The following is a 16,600-nucleotide window of genomic DNA, read 5'->3' as shown; positions in this document are numbered from 1 at the left end:
TAGATGTTTAGTACCCCGTCTCCGGGATAATCGTCATGGAACAAAATTGAATTCAGAGGGTACTGCTGAAGTTTATATAGGAGAGGGTTTGGAACGTTTGCTTGTCCTGCTGGTGTGGTGATGAGCACTGTTACTTATTGATAACTTCTGGCATTCTGCAGTCTGATGCCCAGTCCCAATATGGGATTCAGAAATTGTCTGCTGCAGTTTGGTACTCCTTGGAATTGTAGGTTTTGGCAGGAGTTTGAATATGGACTGCAAGAACTTGCTGAAGATTATTAGAGGAGTCTTGAGTTTACGCAGCTTGATATTACCTCAAATAAAGCCAGGTATGGTCGATGCCACATTGGAAAAGAGGACTGTAATGGGTGCAACAGCCGGACACCATGGATTTTGGATTTCTTTGGACATTGTCTAATGAAATCCATGCCTTTCCATGGATTCTTGCATCAGATGTTAGCTTGGTGTAGAGGTTTAGAGTGAGCTACTGTCCCAGAAATTTAGAACCAGGAGAATTGATTATCTTTTGGAGTCTGTTGAAGAATTATAAGTGCTTGGATATAGAGACACCTAGAAAATCAGCGGCTCTCCGCTTTATAATATTCTCTCATTCTCATACCAAAATGGAATGTCTTTCTGGAATTCATTGATATTCCTTATCAATGGTCTCGCACCCGTCTGGTTATTGATTGCTGTATAGACCCCAGAAATCGGATAGTGCTGAGCAGCTATAACACTTAAAATACTCTCCCAACACCAAAGAAAGCCAAGAAGTGTTTGAACATCCTGGTAGCTCAATTCATAGAGCAGTTGACTCGATTCCATGGAGTCGTGGGTTGCGAGGTACAATTTGCTGTGCTCTCAAATTAATTAATGCCCTAAAGACGTGACTAAACTAAACTGGAGGAATACATATATTCTTCGCATCTCAATCACGGATTTCAGATCTCATTTATTGCTGATTCGGTAGCAACATATCTACGTTGCACAAACCGGGCCCTTCAAGACTTGGCATCAATGTAGAATCGATGCCAAGACGAAGAATCTTCATTGTTTCGATTGGGGTGTATCAAGTCTCAATTAACCATCTCCCGCCAAGCCTAATAATCAGATTGAACCACTTAATGCGAATGAAGTTAAGTCTAGGATAAGATATATTATTTCGAGCTCCGGCAACTCTAGATTTTATCCCTGAATTGCCGGCCAGCCTGAGAGATCACAAGATCTGATAATAGCCGAAATGTACACAATTGTGGGATACAACGGAACCCTGACTGCTGAATCTGCTGCTCTAGAAATAACGAAATGGAGTGACAGAAGCTGTGTGTGGAAGCCATTTAGAAAGGAACTGCTGTTCGATTGCTCTGTTCTCCCAAGCCTGGAAAACGTTGCCTCCTGCATTACGCCTCAAGTTTCAAAAATAGATTTCTCAACCACTAGTTCTGCCGCATCAATAATGGTCGTGATTTATTGTAGAAATTAGATATATCCTACCTTTCGAGGCCTAATCCCAATTAAGAGTCACCCATTGAAAACATAAATATTGCCTTCTAGCCCACACTCTTACAGCACAACCGCCGCCAAAGCCGCCGCCCCCAGCATTGTGATCGCAGCATGAAACTTATTCGCACCTCCAGTAAATTGAGCGGGGCTACCGGCCGTGGTTTCGCCAGGAAGTGGTCCTGCAGTCGGGCTTGCGCTTCCTAAACCACCCGATGAACCGCTTGCTGCATATCCTAATACGCTTGAGGAATTCCCTGACCAACTCCCGGAAGCATTTCCACAACTGTTCCCTGGTGCTCCTCCCAAACTGCCTTCCGAGTCGCTTTCTGAACCGCTCCCTGATTTATAACCCGATCCGTTCCCAGGCTTCCCCCATCCACCAGTTGAACCGCTCGCTGACCCACTGCCGGATCCTGGTCCTGATCCTCCCCCACTACTAGTGGAATTGGATGAGCAGGATGGAGTGGAGGAAGGATGTGAGACTGGCGAGGGCGAGGCTTGAGAAGTGGTCTTCACAAAATGCGAATGTGAGGTGATCTTCTCCGAGTGCGAATGAGAAGTGATCTTCTCAGAGTGTGAACGGGAGACCGGGGGTGTGACGTGCGTAGTATTCAAGCATGACGACGTCGAATTGGTAGGATACGAGAGCATTGTCGAGTTTGTAGGGTGTAGAGACGACGTGGAATTGGTAGGATGTAGAGAGGACGTCGAGTTAGTAGGATACAAGAGCGTCGTTGAATTGGTAGGGTGTGGTGAGGACGTTGAATTGGTGGGATACGATACCATCGTCGAGTTTGTGGGATGTGGAGAGGAGGAGAACGTCGAACTTCTTGAGGCAACTAGGATTGTAGCCGAGCTCGAGCAAGCTGGACTTGCAGTAACACAAGCACACAGTGCATTGGCAGAGTTCAGTACTGCAATTGCTGTCAAGCCACAAGCTCCCACAACACAACCGGCACCGGCAGCTTGAATTGAGAGGAAGTTGGAGCATTGGCAAGCAATATCAGTAGATGAACAGCTAACCAAAGAGGCAGCAGAGAAGAGGCAGGATGTCTATTTTGGTCAGCAAGTATATCAAAAAGAGAGACCACTCATCTTACCCCACATGGTGGAATTGCCGATTGCTGTGCCGCGCAAGGGCTTCCAGCTATACAACTAGGAGGTGATGTGATTGTCCGGGGGGGTGTTGCCGATGAGGATGTGAAGGTTGTATTGGGGCTATAGACTGGCTGGCTCGACGAAGAGGAATTGAAGGTGGAATTTGAGCTATAAACCCGCTGGCTGGATGGCGAAGAGAATGTGAAGGTAGAATTTGAGCTATAGGTCGGTTGGCTGGATGAGGTGCTTGCTGGCAAGATGGTTGTCGGATACGAGGTTGATGCATTTGTTGTGGGTGCTAATGTGCTGGCACTCGCGGGGCTTCCTGGGGAGGCTGACGACGTTGAAGAGTTCGTAGGAATTGCTGTTGAAGATGTTGTAATGACAATCGTTGAACTTGTTGTGGCATTCACATTGGCAGCAGAAGTAATGCACGAACAGACAGCCCCAGCATCAACCTTGGCAGCAAGCGCCGTTACCAAGCCGCAAGCGCTCGTTGCGCATCCCAGAGCCTTAATAACTATAGAATTTGATATAGCTGGTTGACACTGAGACGTTGTCAGCAGGAACTAACGAACCGGCTCTCCCAAGAGACGGGATTGGGGTTCGATAGTAAAGGCCCTTAGATCAGCAGACTAACAGATTTGAACTTACTTGACAGGAGAAGTCTCCGTCAGCACAACCAAGGACCGAAGCCGCTGAACTAATACAGCCCGTCTTCACAAGGTCAGCAAACTCGAAGAGGAAACGAAAACCGATAGAGCCTCACAGCACAGGACGGTACAAGAGTAGCCAGGGCTGTACAGCTTTCTTGGGCAGCTGTGACGCCAACGAGGCTCAGGATTGACAAGGCAGTGATCAGCTTCATGGCTCGCGAGGCGACAGGTCCTAATGAGAGTCGAGGAAAATCTGTCTGTTGGAGAAGGTTGACGGAGAATTTGGGAAGGTGATACTATATTCCTGGCTTTGCCTAGTATGCCATCACTTGTATGGTTTCTGCATGGCTACCCAGCCTCGGTGAAATGATATCCATCTTAGAGAAACTCAGAAACTTCCTTGTGATTACAGTGAATGCAAGTGCATCAAGGATGGGAGATCTTGCAGCTCGCAACGGGTGCAAAGAGTGCAGGAACCTCCGCAAAACCCTGTCTCGGCGTGAAAAAAATGTGATGAGTGTGCCTCTGTGGTTGACGATGGGTAGCTTGTTCTGCTATCTCAGCGTTAGATGTCTGCACCAAGAGGTGCAAGGAGAACACAAGCATATGTTTAGAACGCTGACGTAGAACTAGGAGAGCCAGACTGAAATAAGAAGTTACGCCGAGTTACCCGTGAACATGATCTTGAATCTAATGCTCAAACCAGGAATAGTGCTCTGTGGAGAACCTGGGCAGACCTGGTTGCGAACATACACCGTAAGAAGTATATGTGCAGACGCCAGGAACGTTGGTACTGGGGGAATCTTGTTCATCCCTGTCGGCAATCGCGGCCGTGCCCTGTGTGTACAGAGGCACAATGAAGAAGCAAAACGCGAAGAAATCTTTTTAAAAGAAAACAATATTCCAGCTGGTCATCCGGCAGTGCTCGAAGCACTCAGACCCGCACTTGAGGAAACAGGGAACAAAGTCCCTAGTAGATATTGGATTCAGATTGTCCAGCAGCGCCAGAAACTCGCCCAACGAGCAAAACGCAGAAGCATTGCAAAGATGGAAAATCCCAACGTTGCCAGCACTGGATTTACAGACGGCAAGGACGCCCGGACTGTGCCGGATCGCCAGAACCAAGTCAGGACAAGACTACGCAATATCTGACCCCAGTTGCATCTTTTCCTGGGTCGACTTTCCCGTGGGTGGAGGATGCCTGTTGATGAGGAAAGCGGAGTTGGACAACAGAACAAACGTTGTCGCCTTAGAGCCAATCAATTGTCGCTGTCGAGAAGGGCAGAGCATTCGAGGAAGTATCGCCGGCTTCCTTAGTTCCATTGTTATTACTCGAGATGCGCCTTGCGGTGTGGTTGTGGCACGACGGGGTCAACTTCGGCATCACATGTGACGCTGAGGAGTGGTGAAGCCTGTCAGGAATGAGGGGATGTCAGAACGGATGTGATTGCGGGGGTCTCAATCGGGTTGTCTGGAGAAGAGCTTTCGATTCGCATGTGCTCCATGCGAGGTGGCGATGTTGGTTGGAGAGACGCTGAAAGGAAGGAAGGAAGAGGGAAAGGCCATGGAGGGAAACCACGTGCAGCGGCGGGTTAGGATTGGCGGTCACGTGAGCACCATCTCCCTTCCATTTGCATTGAGCCTTGCTCTTTTTATCATAAGCCTTTTGGCTACTTTCACAAATAAACGCTCTCTACATTACCATCGTATACCCTAAAAGTTTGTGTTCGAATCCTTTTAGTGTGAACTTTCATTACGGTATTCTACGTCTTGCCTACAACCAATCAGGCGCACTCTCAATGGGGACGCTGATCCGTTCCTCGGTGGGTAGCAGTGCTAAACAGGTCTGATCACAAAAGAGACTTCTCCAAGACAATTGCCTTAATGAGTACCTATTTCTAAACCGGGACCTCATGTCCATCTCCCATTTTCCACCCAGTTCCAATTCAAGCTTTCACCTCGATCCTCATCCCCCCCCCCCTTCAACGCTCTCAAATGTCCTCACTTTCTGCAACTCTTCCTTGAGAATAGGTTCCACAATCTCGGTTCCACAATCTCAGTTCCTTCCTTCGTAAATCTTGAAAAGAACATTTCTCTTGCAAGCATCATGTTCTCCGTCATTTCATCCAAGCTCGTAGCCATCGTGTACGTCACACAAGTCTTGATTTCCACATTGTTGCCGGAGCCTCTCTCTTCAAGCTGTTCAATGATCCATGAGGCATGGGGAATCTCAGGCTTCAGTGCTATGAACGAATCGGGTGTTTCATTTGGGCGGACTGCTCGTGCTGCGTTGTAGAATGCTGTCAACCAGACTCGATCTTCTGGAAATCAGCATCTCTTTCCTCATGTGAAGAAAGAATTTCTTACCAGCTCAGGTAGAAACCAGAGCACCTCCTCCTATCTTTGAGTCTCGAAAAATCTCGTTCACGATCTTTGTGCTAGATTCTAGGTCACCAGGCACAGGCAACCCCAGATTGGTGATGACATGCGTGAACGTCTCATCTCTCAAAGTAGAAAGATCGCGGACATCCAGTATTTCGGTATACATGTTGCTCCATCCATTCGCCTTTATTGTTTGCTGAATTTCGTCGATCATTCCTGGAGCTATGTCCGTTACTAGGATTGTAGCGTGTGGATGCAACAGTTTGAATTGCTTGCTGACGGTGCCGAGACCGCATGCATTGTCGAGTATGTAGGAAGTGCTCGTGATAGGAGATTTGGCATTTGAGATCATTTGAGCGGCAAGTAGTCGGGTGCAATTGTCGGACACGCATTCATAGTTGGAACTATATGGTGTTGCTGTGTTCGAAGACATGGTTATGTACGCAGCACAATAGTCGACTTGAGACTCGTGAAATTGTCTTTACGAATTAAAGAAAGATTGCTCTGCCCATATTGTAGCATTGGTATGCAAGCGTGTTTTATAGAGTCTGAAGTTAGACGGAGGACAGAACGCAGGCCCCCGGAGACTTTGGCTCAAATGTGTCCGAAGGGCTGTCATCCATTCAAATCTCCCTCAACAGAGATGTCAAATCAGTTCAATGACTAATTTTCGATGACTTAGAAACTCCTCGCTCCCCCATAGTCTACAGAAAGCAGGCCAAAAGCAGATTTGCACCGCGTACCTGCGGGAGATTAAAGACTGTCGAAGTTCTGCTGTCCCAATCAAACCCAGTGATTAGAAAGGCGTAGGAAGTTGGTCATCAAAGCAACGAATACAAAAACCAGCTACCCGAGGGTAAGTTTAAACAATATTTATTTCAATTAATGATTGGCTGGTCTGACCTTCCTTCTCTAATGTCCTCCTCGACTAAGTACAGACAACAAGAATTAAATTATGGAAGTAATGAACGTGGAACAATATCTTAAAATTACAAAAGGCTAGGAAACAAACATACAAAGATCTGCAATAATATAAAACTGGAACGAAAGAAATACCTCCTAACATATACACCTATTCCTCCATTACCAAACAGCAGGGCCAAAATGCTCTCCAGCTGCAACGGTCGCCTGTACAGCCGTATCCTGCGCATCCATCGTCGCGCTGACGATGGTGTTTCCCCACCAGTTTGGCGCTTCGATATTGCCCATTGTAAACGCAAAGAAGATGAACAGTGTGCTCAATGCCAGTCCCAAGTCCAACCCAGAGCTGGTCAGGTAGTTCAATCGCGACCACCATCCGAAGTATTTTGTCCTGATATACTTCTGGAACACATATCCGACGATACCCCAGGAGAGATAGTTGAGCGGTGTTGCTGGAGGGATGGAGGCTGCTCCTCCAAAGAGCAAAGGTGCCATGAGGTACTTGATGGGGGATTTGGGCCATTTGCGGGCGGCGAAATAGAAGATTATGGGAGCTATTGCACCGGCGAGAAAAAACCAGAAGAGCCCGGAGTACACTTGGCCTGGAGAGAAGATTCGTGCAGGACCGATGAGACCCCAGATGACGGAAGCTAAACCGATCAGTCATTTGAATTGTTGTGGGTGCCGGGGCGTTACTTACCCGAGAAGAAGACTCTCCCACCTGGACATGTGAAATGTTCAGGTTGATGAGGTGTGCATACGTCTTTGATGTTGGTGAGTGCAAAGTTAAGTACAGCGACTTGAATGAAGCACGAGAACGTCGTGGCAACGACTTGGGCCATGAACATGGTGCGTGGCGGGATCTTTGGCTGTCAGCAAAATCCCCACAGATAATTCATGGCTTGATTACACACCTTCATGTAGTGACCGAATTTGAGATCAGAAACAAATCCAAGTGCTTGCGACCTAGTTCATTCCGTCAGTGGGGAACGTTGGAAACATTATTTAGCCGCTTACATCGTAATATATCCATATGTCTTGAAGATCATCAGAGCCAGAGGGCGACCCGGCTGGATGTATCCGAAGATAAATTCGGTAAGGACGTTCAAGCCGATTTGAGTGTTCGTAATTGCTTGAATGATTCCAATGGGAAGAGAGAACGCGAACGAGATACCCAGCGCAAGCAAGAAGGCCCACCACGCTGAAAGTCTCAATGTCAGCATATTTTATAGACCAGGCATCTCACACCTTGAGGAATAAGGCAGAAATTGTACATACTCAGGTTTGTAGGAAACGCCAGGACAGTAATGAGACTTAGTGCGACCATAACAGCGAACAGACTCATGTACCACCATGTCGGAGCTTCTCTGTACTTTTGCATCATTTTCATATGAATATCAGGCTCCTCTTTGGTGCTGTTTCGGAATTGCTGCCAAATTTGCTTTCCGTGATTGAGATAGGTGTATACAACCAATGAAGCAATGGCTGCGAATGACAGTCCGTAAGACATAGCAAAAGTAGTTGAGAGGAAGAGCGGCGAGTACGCTTTGTATGCTGCCAGGTCGAGTCTAAACTCAGGAGTGAGAATCCTTGTCACGTTATAGGAAGAACCGGTGTTGTCGTAGGTCGCGCTGTCGCTCATGGGCAGGAACTGCGCACTCCATGTGCCAGTATAGTGCAACGCTGAGGCGCCAATGATGTAGAAGACCACAACACCGATCAAGGTGTTCCCAATGGCAAACCACGGGGGAATCAAAGGGCTGCCAACGAATCCAGAAATCTGAGTCCAGTCGAAAGTGATTGGGATAAGTGAAAGTCCTGTTGAACCTCCAAACATCTGGTTGACGACAGGATTGTTGGGTGCGATCCAGGTAGCGAAAGCAAAGACGCTGAGGAACTGAGCGAGAAATCCAGGGATAAAGTAATACACGAAAGCTCCAGCACAGACATATCCAAACCATCGATAGCGAGCAATGCTTCCTCCGAATACCGTCGGATCCTTTTTGGCACTATTTTCGTACATTGCATTCATCAGAGTCACACTCACAAGATTTCCAGGCCAGATCATGGCGGCGGGATATCTATCTGTTTGTTAGCGAGCCCACCCTAACGAGGTGTAACGAAGAGAACTCACACTAAGAACTTGCGCATCATGCCAGCAATACCATATCCAACTGATTGTGTTGAAATAACCAGCATGAGTTGGAAAAGAATTCCGAAGTCTTGCTTGTAAAATGCGATCTGCGCAAGCAAAATATCGGTAGCGTAAGCAGCACTGAAGGAGACACTGGCCATGACCACGATGATAGAATGCTCTTTGATGTTGAATGGTCCTGGGTTGAGAGACCACTTCAAGCCAAAAGCGTTAAACTGTCGGGTTGGCATGACCTTTGCCCAACCATGACCAAGAGGCCATGCAATGATTTGAGCGACCAAGGCGCCCAAGCCAATTGACGGACTTCGCAGCGAGAAGAGGGTATTCATGGAGGCTCCAACAATCACCAAGGTCATACCAATGACCCAAGCGCGGAAAGTATTGGCTGGTACATCTTCATCGTAGTTGTGGACTGCAGCACGAACTTCGGGATATGGCGAGTCTTCTTCTTCCTTGTTGGAAAATATTTCCGCATCATCGATGGACGAACTATCGAGCATCATGGACTCCCTCTTGTCCTCGGGATAGTTTGGGTCTATAATGCCATTAACAGTCCGAACATTTCTTCAGAGGAACATTGACTGTACCCCATAATGTCAAACGTTGCTTGAGATCGGTGACCGGATCGGGTCTCTCGTATGCCTTCTCGTGTCGAGATATCGCTGTGCCTGCGTTGATCTCACGACTGCTAACCTCAACGTCATCCATCTTAGGATTCCAGTCCTTATCATCCTCCAGCCTTTCATAAGCTCGTGTCGATGGAGGAGCCGTTCCTGACGGCTTCTCGTCGAATTGTAAGGCCATGGTAGAGAAACGACCGTCAACACGGAGATCGATCAACGGTCTGAAGAGACATTTCCATAAAGCATGGACTGTATATAGGACAAGAAACTGATTGTGGCTACCCTGCTCCTCGCCAGGCTAGACAAAAAAGTGGCGTCGACAAGGGAAGATCTCTGACCTACGTGAAGCACCATGGCTGTGGGGGAGGGGTCGAGTTCAGATAAGATCCAACGCTGAGATTCGCCTGAATTTGAAGTCCAGCTTCATGGTGGCTGAATCACGGGCAGCTGTGTTAGCTTCTGGTCAGCTTTGACGAAGTCTCAGTTGCAATAAACACCAAAAAAAAGCAGCGCCTTCCATGCTATAGGACTACCCTAGCCCGGGTTTCTAGAATGGATAGTGCCACAGCCGGAAGCATCGTGAAAAATCGCCCTTGCGATTGGATTCTATGAAAACTACCGCCGAAAGAGGCAGAGAAAGATAAGGATGCAACATATATTATCTATGCAAAACGCTTGAAACAATGCTGCGGCACAGTCGAAGAAACATTGTGTAAGGCTCTCATGCGTTAGTGGGTGCTTGCACACGCATGCTCTGCGAAAACGAAACAAACTTAGCTATCTCTGCCCAATAGCTTCATCGATTGATCTCGTGCTTAAGGGTCAAATAACTTTGGTGGCGGCCGCACTTGCTGCCCAGGTGCTCCTCCACATTCTTGCCCGAAACAAGCAGAGATCTGTGAGGTGTCCCTGACTCTCAAACTTGATCGTCGCTGTCAATGTGGCACAATTGCACGCTGCAGCAGTGACATGATTGAAGGCACGGGCATCACGGAGCAAAAATAAGGTTCTTCGAGAGCACGCAGACCTGGAGCAGAAGATGTCCGAGATATTGTCTCGGAATTTGAGATAACCGAGAAGCGAAAAGGCTTCTCAGGGGTAAGGTCAAGCACGCTAATTTTACGCGAGCTGGATTTTCCCGAAAATTGCCAGGATCTGCAAAGCCGCAGAAGACAAACTCGACCTCGGCCTCGACCTCACCTCACCTCACCTCACCTCACCTCACCTCACCCGTCAGACACACGAGAAGAGTATGGCTAGACGATGCGACGCGTGGTAGTGACGGGCCTCGGTGCCATTACACCCCTCGGCGTGGGCATCCGGCATACCTGGAAACGCCTGCTGGCCAGTGAGAGCGGCCTGGGGAGCGTTGCCCACCTCGAGCCGGCTCCAAGATGGCGGGAACTGCCCAGCACCGTTGCTGGGATCGTGCCACAGGGTAGCAAGGCGGAGGGCAAGTGGCAAGCCTCGGACTGGCTGGATAAGGGGGATGAACGGCGTATGGCGAAGTTCACCCAGTATGCAATTGCTGCGACGGAGATGGCCTTGGTGGATGCCGGTTGGCGCCCACATACACAAGAGGATAGGGATACCACTGGCGTTTGTTTGGGCAGTGGCATAGGGAATCTGGAGGAGCTCTATAATACCAGCATAGCCTATGACAGAACAGTGAGCTATATAGGGATGCCAATTGCGAGAAGCGTGCTGAGATCTGTGCCTAGGGTTACAAGAAGGTCTCTCCCCTTTTCGTCCCCCAACTCCTTATCAACCTAGGTGCTGGTTATATTTCGATGAAGTATGGCTTGCAAGGGCCAAACCATGCCGTCACAACAGCCTGCACAACCGGGGCTCACGCAATTGGCGATGCCTCACGGTTTATTGCCTTTGGAGATGCGGACGTCATGATAGCCGGCGGATCGGAATCTTGCATCCACCCCCTTGCTCTCGCTGGATTTGCAAGATCTCGTTCGCTTGCAACGGCCTACAATCATGAACCCACCTCTTCCTCCCGCCCATTCGATAAAGACAGGTGCGGCTTCGTGATCGCCGAGGGGGCAGGTGTCGTCATCCTGGAGGAGCTGGGGCATGCCAAAGCTCGGGGTGCTGATATCTACGCCGAAGTTCGAGGATATGGATGTAGTGGGGATGCATACCATGTCACGGCGCCGAGGGAAGATGGGGGCGGGGCACTGCTCGCAATGAAAAGGGCCTTGCAGAATGCTGGCTTGCGACCAAAAGAAATCGACTACATCAATGCCCACGCCACAAGCACACCACTTGGAGATGCGGCTGAGAATGCCGCCATTACAGAGTTAATGCTTGGTGAGGACGGCGTCCAGAAGGGGAGCCAGATATCTATCAGTAGCACGAAAGGTGCAATTGGCCATCTACTCGGAGCGGCGGGAGCCGTCGAAGCAATATTTTCAATACTGGCAATCAAAGAGGTATATTCCCTGGTAACGAATGTGGGACATTGACATTGACATTGAGATTGCTAAATCTACTTAGAACGTCATGCCACCGACGCTCAATCTCCACAACATCAGTGACGGGTTCCACTGCAACTACGTTCCTCTCTCTGCACAACAGAAAGAAGTCAATGTAGCTGTGTCAAATAGCTTTGGCTTTGGAGGTACCAATGCTTCGTTAGCATTCTCGAAATATTGACAAGAGCCTTCGCACGAGAATTTATTAGCAAATCCGCTTAGATGGTGGTGTACAGATGGTATTTGTGGAACTTCCCCCAGCGCCTCGTGTATTCACAACCCACAGGCTCTTTATGTCTTGTGCCCATTAATCTTCCCGTATTTCTCCCCTCTGTTAGTGTACCATTTTCCAAAGGTGTCCCAATTACGGCAAGTGTGAACTTGAGGCTCTCCAATATAGGTTTTGCGATCTCCCTCGCCATATGGTCGCATGGGTACAGGAGCCATATCCCGCACAATGTATAGTCCGTCAAATTTGCTCGAAGCAATGCTCTATCACGAAATCATCGGTCCTGGAAGTTTCCTCCATTTAGACAGATGGCTTACCGTCGTGAACAGTCTTTAATTGTGGGGGCATTTTATGTTTCTCATGAACCGAGTAGTACTCTTGGTGACAATGCAACGAATGCATGACTTCCACTCTAGGACCTTGTGAGCCTTCGCCCTCATGGTCTGGTCAAGTGCACATACTCCGCGACGAAATGGTTAAGTATGGGCACAGGATCGTCAAGTTGCAGCCCATCTTCTCCATCCAGAATGGGATATTAGCCTACAACAATATCAGCTCTGTGGCACTTCTAGTGATGATTCACATACCGCCCAAGAGTTCTTCCCATGCCTGGTCGATCTCTGGACTCGGTGGTACGATACTCTGCGGCCCAGTAAGATCCTGCTCGCGGTAATACGCTTTCGAGGTTTCATTTTATCGGAAAGCCCCTCCAAATTTCACTTTCGAAAGCTCGGTTGATGATTTCGCTGGTTCTAAACTGAGGTTAGCTTCGAGAGGTGACGAATAGGTGGAGTACCCTGCGTCGAAGGCTGTCGGTCCGTTTTCAAGACAAGCACAGTTGGCCTGCAACGATAGATATATTGAATGACGCCCAAAGATTAATGTTGCGATGGAGGGAACGATGGTCGATATATTTGGCCACCATTTTTGTGGATCGCGATCTTGAAGATCATCATTATCGGTTGGGCCATCCTCCTCAGAGCCCAGTGGTCTGCACGTTTGCTTCGTGGTTGCCATGTTTCCAATTTCGAGGTATGAGTTGAGCGGTTCCAATTTCGCGGATCGTAGAAGCGTTAACGTCCGAGTTGTGGTGATTAATTGAAATTTAGGTGGAACAAGAAGTACGAGCGTGAATCATCTGGTTACATTCACCCTCATATGCTCCGTCCACGCAAGCGTAAAGGATTTCTCGTCACACATCGGTCGCTCGGTATTTCGGCTCCCTGATTTTGGGATTCATATGTCGCACGCTTCCAAGTCAGAACGTCTCTCGAAATCTCAATGTGATTGTTTCGTGGGACATGGTACGTCGAAAAGTGAATACAGATAACTTATGATGATCGACGCGTAGTTACGGTAAAATAAACCCTTAAAATTTGCCTGAAGACGAAGTTTCGGCTTGAATAGGATACGATCTGATAAGGGGTAGTCGTTCAGGCAATTTACACAAGGCCCATCTTGTGCGACATAGCTCAAGAGCCAAGACGCGATCATAGGGGCGAATCTTCTGATGGCTATCGCAACGTCCCAGATCCTACTTGTGACATGGACGAAGTTGAGGCAGTGAAAGGGAATGAAATTTCACTGGTTCCATTTTGTACATCAGGAAAAACATTTTGAGATACACCCGAGACAGTCAAGTTACATTTCTGTGTCCTGGAGATGTTCAGGGGAAACCGATAATATTTATATTAATATCCCCATCTTCCATCCATTTCCCCTGCCAATCCTTATTTTTAGTCACTCGTTTTCATACACTCTCTCAACTGCCAAAAACTACTGTCTGCCCTAATATCATGCGTCTCTTATCGATTGCGGTGTTGGCAAGTCTGCCAATTGCCTTCGGCTTGCCGGTTCAGGTACACTATTTTCGATTTCTTGAAATTGATATATGTCTAACTTCTAGAAAGACCGCAGAGATCACAGAGGTTGCAAACGCCAAGCGTAATGAAGAGATTGCAGCCATTTCAAAAGCTCTGATTGCTATTCGAGATGCGGGGTTGCAATCCGTAGGCTCCTGCAAGTCCCTCGGCCTCATCTGAAGTGCTAATATTGCCAAATAGGACGAGAAGGTGAAACGCCAATTTGGTAACTTACTTGGGGGACTTCTTGGTGGATTGGGTGGTTTGACTGGAGGTTTGGGTGGCTCGGGGGGTGCTACACAAGCCCCTCCTTCTCAAGGAAGCGGCAATAGTGCTCCTCCTACTTACGGGGGAGATTCCCAGGGCGGTGGATCTTCCGGCGGTTCCTCGGGAGGGTCGGGTGGCAATTCTGGAGATGGAGACCCCCAGCCCGACGGAGATGGCGATGAGGACGACCAACCTTGGTTCCAAGGAGGTGGTAATGGAGGCAGCCAAGGAGGCAGTCAAGGAGGAAGTCAAGAAGGCAGTCAAGGAAATGGCTATTACGGCGGTGGCCAAAACGGGGGTGGAAATGGAGGTGGGGACGGAGGGAACGGAGGTGGAAATGGGGGTGGAAATGGGGGTGGGAACGGTGGTCCAGGAGGATACGGGTACGGGGGCAGCAATAAAGAGTAATTGCTTCGACGAAGGCGTAATTGGTGGCCGAGTACAGTATTGTAGACTTGTTTGAGAGTTGTTCGTTCGTTTTTCATTTGTGTAATTGGTAATCCGGTAATTATAATTCAAGCAAGTGGCTTGGTCCACACTTCGCAGATCTTAACCGTATCAGATACGTACCAACATAACTGATCCCTCGGTGTGCTGTTATGTCTTTGTGCGACAGGGGGCAAGTGTGAGGCCCTGAGAGGTAAATTCGAAGGCAGTATCGGTCACGTTTGGAAAATCTCGTACCATCCCTCATACTGTTCAATAAAAACGTATCCTTTTATATACTCCCGCCACCCAGTGACTCGGTACCGTACACCTAGATTCGCCCCTGATTATTTCTTAGCTGGAAGCACCCTTGTGCTCATAGCAAAGTTCCTTCTGGAGGTGGACGAGCTCCAGCACGGCCAGAGCCCATCGAGGTTTACAACCGTCCAGAGCCCAGACTATATCAGATTTGTTTCTATTCGTGTGTCTCAGGTAGATCGAAGATGGAAACACAGAATACGTAGGTCTGGGATTGTGGAGGACCAAATCTGCTATTCATTGAAGTTATGGCGGTGTTACGTTCCAGAAGATTGAAACAGGAGAGATGAAAGAGGGTAAAGTCAGACACATGTGCAGAGTCAACTTCGATGACTTCATCAGCCAGTAGTTTCTTGATGTACGAGTCTCTCACCAATGTAGGGTTCTTTTGCCCCTCTGTTTTTGCTCACCGATTGAGAATCTAGCTGCTGTCCAATGCTTCTCGAGGACAAATAGCAATAGCAAGGAGTCGCAGAAGTCAGAGGTCGAGCTTCAGTTCTACCAGACAAAACCACAAAGAGTTTAAAATTCCTCGCTGTCGTCTTGTCAAAATTCCCTACTGCACTCGCAGTTTCCCAAGCACAGCGACAGAAACGGACGTTGTGCAAACTTATGCACCCAAAAATAGGAGGGAAGCGACCTATCAAATAATGCTCACCGCCTCGCAAGAGCAGTACAATTAACCTCGACTCAGGCCCACACTCATCCCTCTTCGCAGTAATCTTACCCACGGTACCAGACCTCCCATTTCCAAATCCAGGCCCCCGACCTCGGATCTCCCGCGCCGCAGTCATGTTCCCGACGTTTGTCGCTGAGCATATATTCAACCCCACTAGCTCACACAATGCATTGTACCCCGCCAAACAAAAAGCCTTGCATCGGTGTTTTCCTTTTCCCCAACGTCGAGATAAATGAGCTGACAACGGGAGGCAAGATTAACGAGGTCAATCAATGAGCAATTCTGGCTATAGGGAGACATCGAAGCTGTTGGTAAGTCGTATAGAATGAGAGAGTTTTTGGGTTTAGGATTAGAGAGAGTTTACGACATTGGTCGGAAAGTGGAGTGGTGTTGGGTAATATTACTGTATTAGATGGCTTGTTAGTGGGTAGTGGGGCTGCTTTTCATCCATAGATAGGGGATTGTTGGGAAGTTCGGTGATTGCCATGCTGTAATGAGGCGGGCCGTGCTATACTACCCAGCAGCCATCACTCACAAGATCCGTGTGGTAATGCTATTGGATCTGTAATCCGTCGGTCAAAAGCAGCAAACGAAGACGTTGGTTGGCCCAGAAATGGTCACGTGGAACGCTATCGCCCCCCTTTAGAAGTGTGCACCAGCCAACCGCCCAAAAAATAGTTTTACTATAACCACACCGCAACCACATCCTAAAATGAAGAAAATAGGTTAATATTCGTGATCTACGACCTCGCTTTAGTCATTCCACATATTTTCTGGATTTTCTGAGCCCTTTGAAAATTTTCCAAAATTTTGCTTGGGCGGTTGAGACCGTTGAGTGATTTGGGCGGTTGGCTGGTGATCCCTTCTACCGGACCGAGCGTGCAGTTTCATTATTTCATTACAACCAATAGTTGGGACTCGTAAAATACTGTGAGTGTAGATAGGTCTTACCTTAAATATGCACGAAGAGCTATGCGGTACGATCATCCTAGAAG

The 16,600-nt window shown here is 48.3% G+C and overlaps 5 protein-coding genes across 5 annotated transcripts; 2 read left to right on the top strand and 3 right to left on the bottom strand.

The window, feature by feature from the left end:
- Positions 1-1,555: 1,555 nt before the first annotated feature.
- On the bottom strand, positions 1,556-3,702 carry K444DRAFT_289970 (uncharacterized protein). Its single transcript, XM_024871642.1, has 5 exons — positions 3,371-3,702; positions 3,256-3,318; positions 2,604-3,149; positions 1,763-2,556; positions 1,556-1,682 (listed from the first exon to the last, which is right to left on the bottom strand). The coding sequence occupies exons 1-5, from the start codon at positions 3,467-3,469 to the stop codon at positions 1,652-1,654; spliced, it is 1,533 nt and encodes a 510-aa protein (XP_024726437.1). The 5' UTR covers positions 3,470-3,702; the 3' UTR covers positions 1,556-1,651.
- Positions 3,703-5,258: 1,556 nt separating this feature from the next.
- On the bottom strand, positions 5,259-6,072 carry K444DRAFT_548844 (uncharacterized protein; the record flags this gene model as incomplete). Its single annotated transcript, XM_024876403.1, has 2 exons — positions 5,259-5,578; positions 5,649-6,072. The coding sequence occupies 2 exons, from the start codon at positions 6,070-6,072 to the stop codon at positions 5,259-5,261; spliced, it is 744 nt and encodes a 247-aa protein (XP_024726436.1).
- Positions 6,073-6,608: 536 nt separating this feature from the next.
- On the bottom strand, positions 6,609-9,519 carry K444DRAFT_670768 (small oligopeptide transporter-like protein; the record flags this gene model as incomplete). The annotated part of the gene is made up of 7 exons (XM_024887668.1): positions 6,609-7,210; positions 7,261-7,429; positions 7,475-7,526; positions 7,578-7,761; positions 7,839-8,641; positions 8,695-9,250; positions 9,303-9,519. The coding sequence occupies 7 exons, from the start codon at positions 9,517-9,519 to the stop codon at positions 6,723-6,725; spliced, it is 2,469 nt and encodes an 822-aa protein (XP_024726435.1). The 3' UTR covers positions 6,609-6,722.
- Positions 9,520-10,601: 1,082 nt separating this feature from the next.
- On the top strand, positions 10,602-12,005 carry K444DRAFT_648817 (3-oxoacyl-synth; the record flags this gene model as incomplete). The annotated part of the gene is made up of 3 exons (XM_024885511.1): positions 10,602-11,006; positions 11,060-11,782; positions 11,847-12,005. The coding sequence occupies 3 exons, from the start codon at positions 10,602-10,604 to the stop codon at positions 12,003-12,005; spliced, it is 1,287 nt and encodes a 428-aa protein (XP_024726434.1).
- Positions 12,006-13,849: 1,844 nt separating this feature from the next.
- Positions 13,850-14,728, top strand: K444DRAFT_670766 (uncharacterized protein; the record flags this gene model as incomplete). Its single annotated transcript, XM_024887667.1, has 3 exons — positions 13,850-13,912; positions 13,964-14,062; positions 14,117-14,728. The coding sequence occupies 3 exons, from the start codon at positions 13,850-13,852 to the stop codon at positions 14,588-14,590; spliced, it is 636 nt and encodes a 211-aa protein (XP_024726433.1). The 3' UTR covers positions 14,591-14,728.
- Between the last annotated feature and the right edge of the window lie 1,872 nt (positions 14,729-16,600).

The sequence above is a fragment of the Hyaloscypha bicolor genome (assembly GCF_002865645.1).
Source record: "Hyaloscypha bicolor E unplaced genomic scaffold K444scaffold_190, whole genome shotgun sequence".
Classification (NCBI taxonomy): Eukaryota; Fungi; Ascomycota; class Leotiomycetes; order Helotiales; family Hyaloscyphaceae; genus Hyaloscypha; species Hyaloscypha bicolor.
This window is presented reverse-complemented; position numbering and strand designations above follow the sequence as displayed.

Bases quoted from the DNA above. Each gene is read 5' to 3' on its own strand.
- K444DRAFT_289970 (XM_024871642.1), bottom strand. From the start codon at position 3,469: ATGAAGCTGATCACTGCCTTGTCAATCCTGAGCCTCGTTGGCGTCACA. The intron at 3,150-3,255 runs GTAAGTTCAAAT...ACAACGTCTCAG, and splicing joins ACGGAGACTTCTCCTGTCAA to TGTCAACCAGCTATATCAAA. The intron at 1,683-1,762 runs GTCAGGGAATTC...GCCCGACTGCAG, and splicing joins GGAAATGCTTCCGGGAGTTG to GACCACTTCCTGGCGAAACC.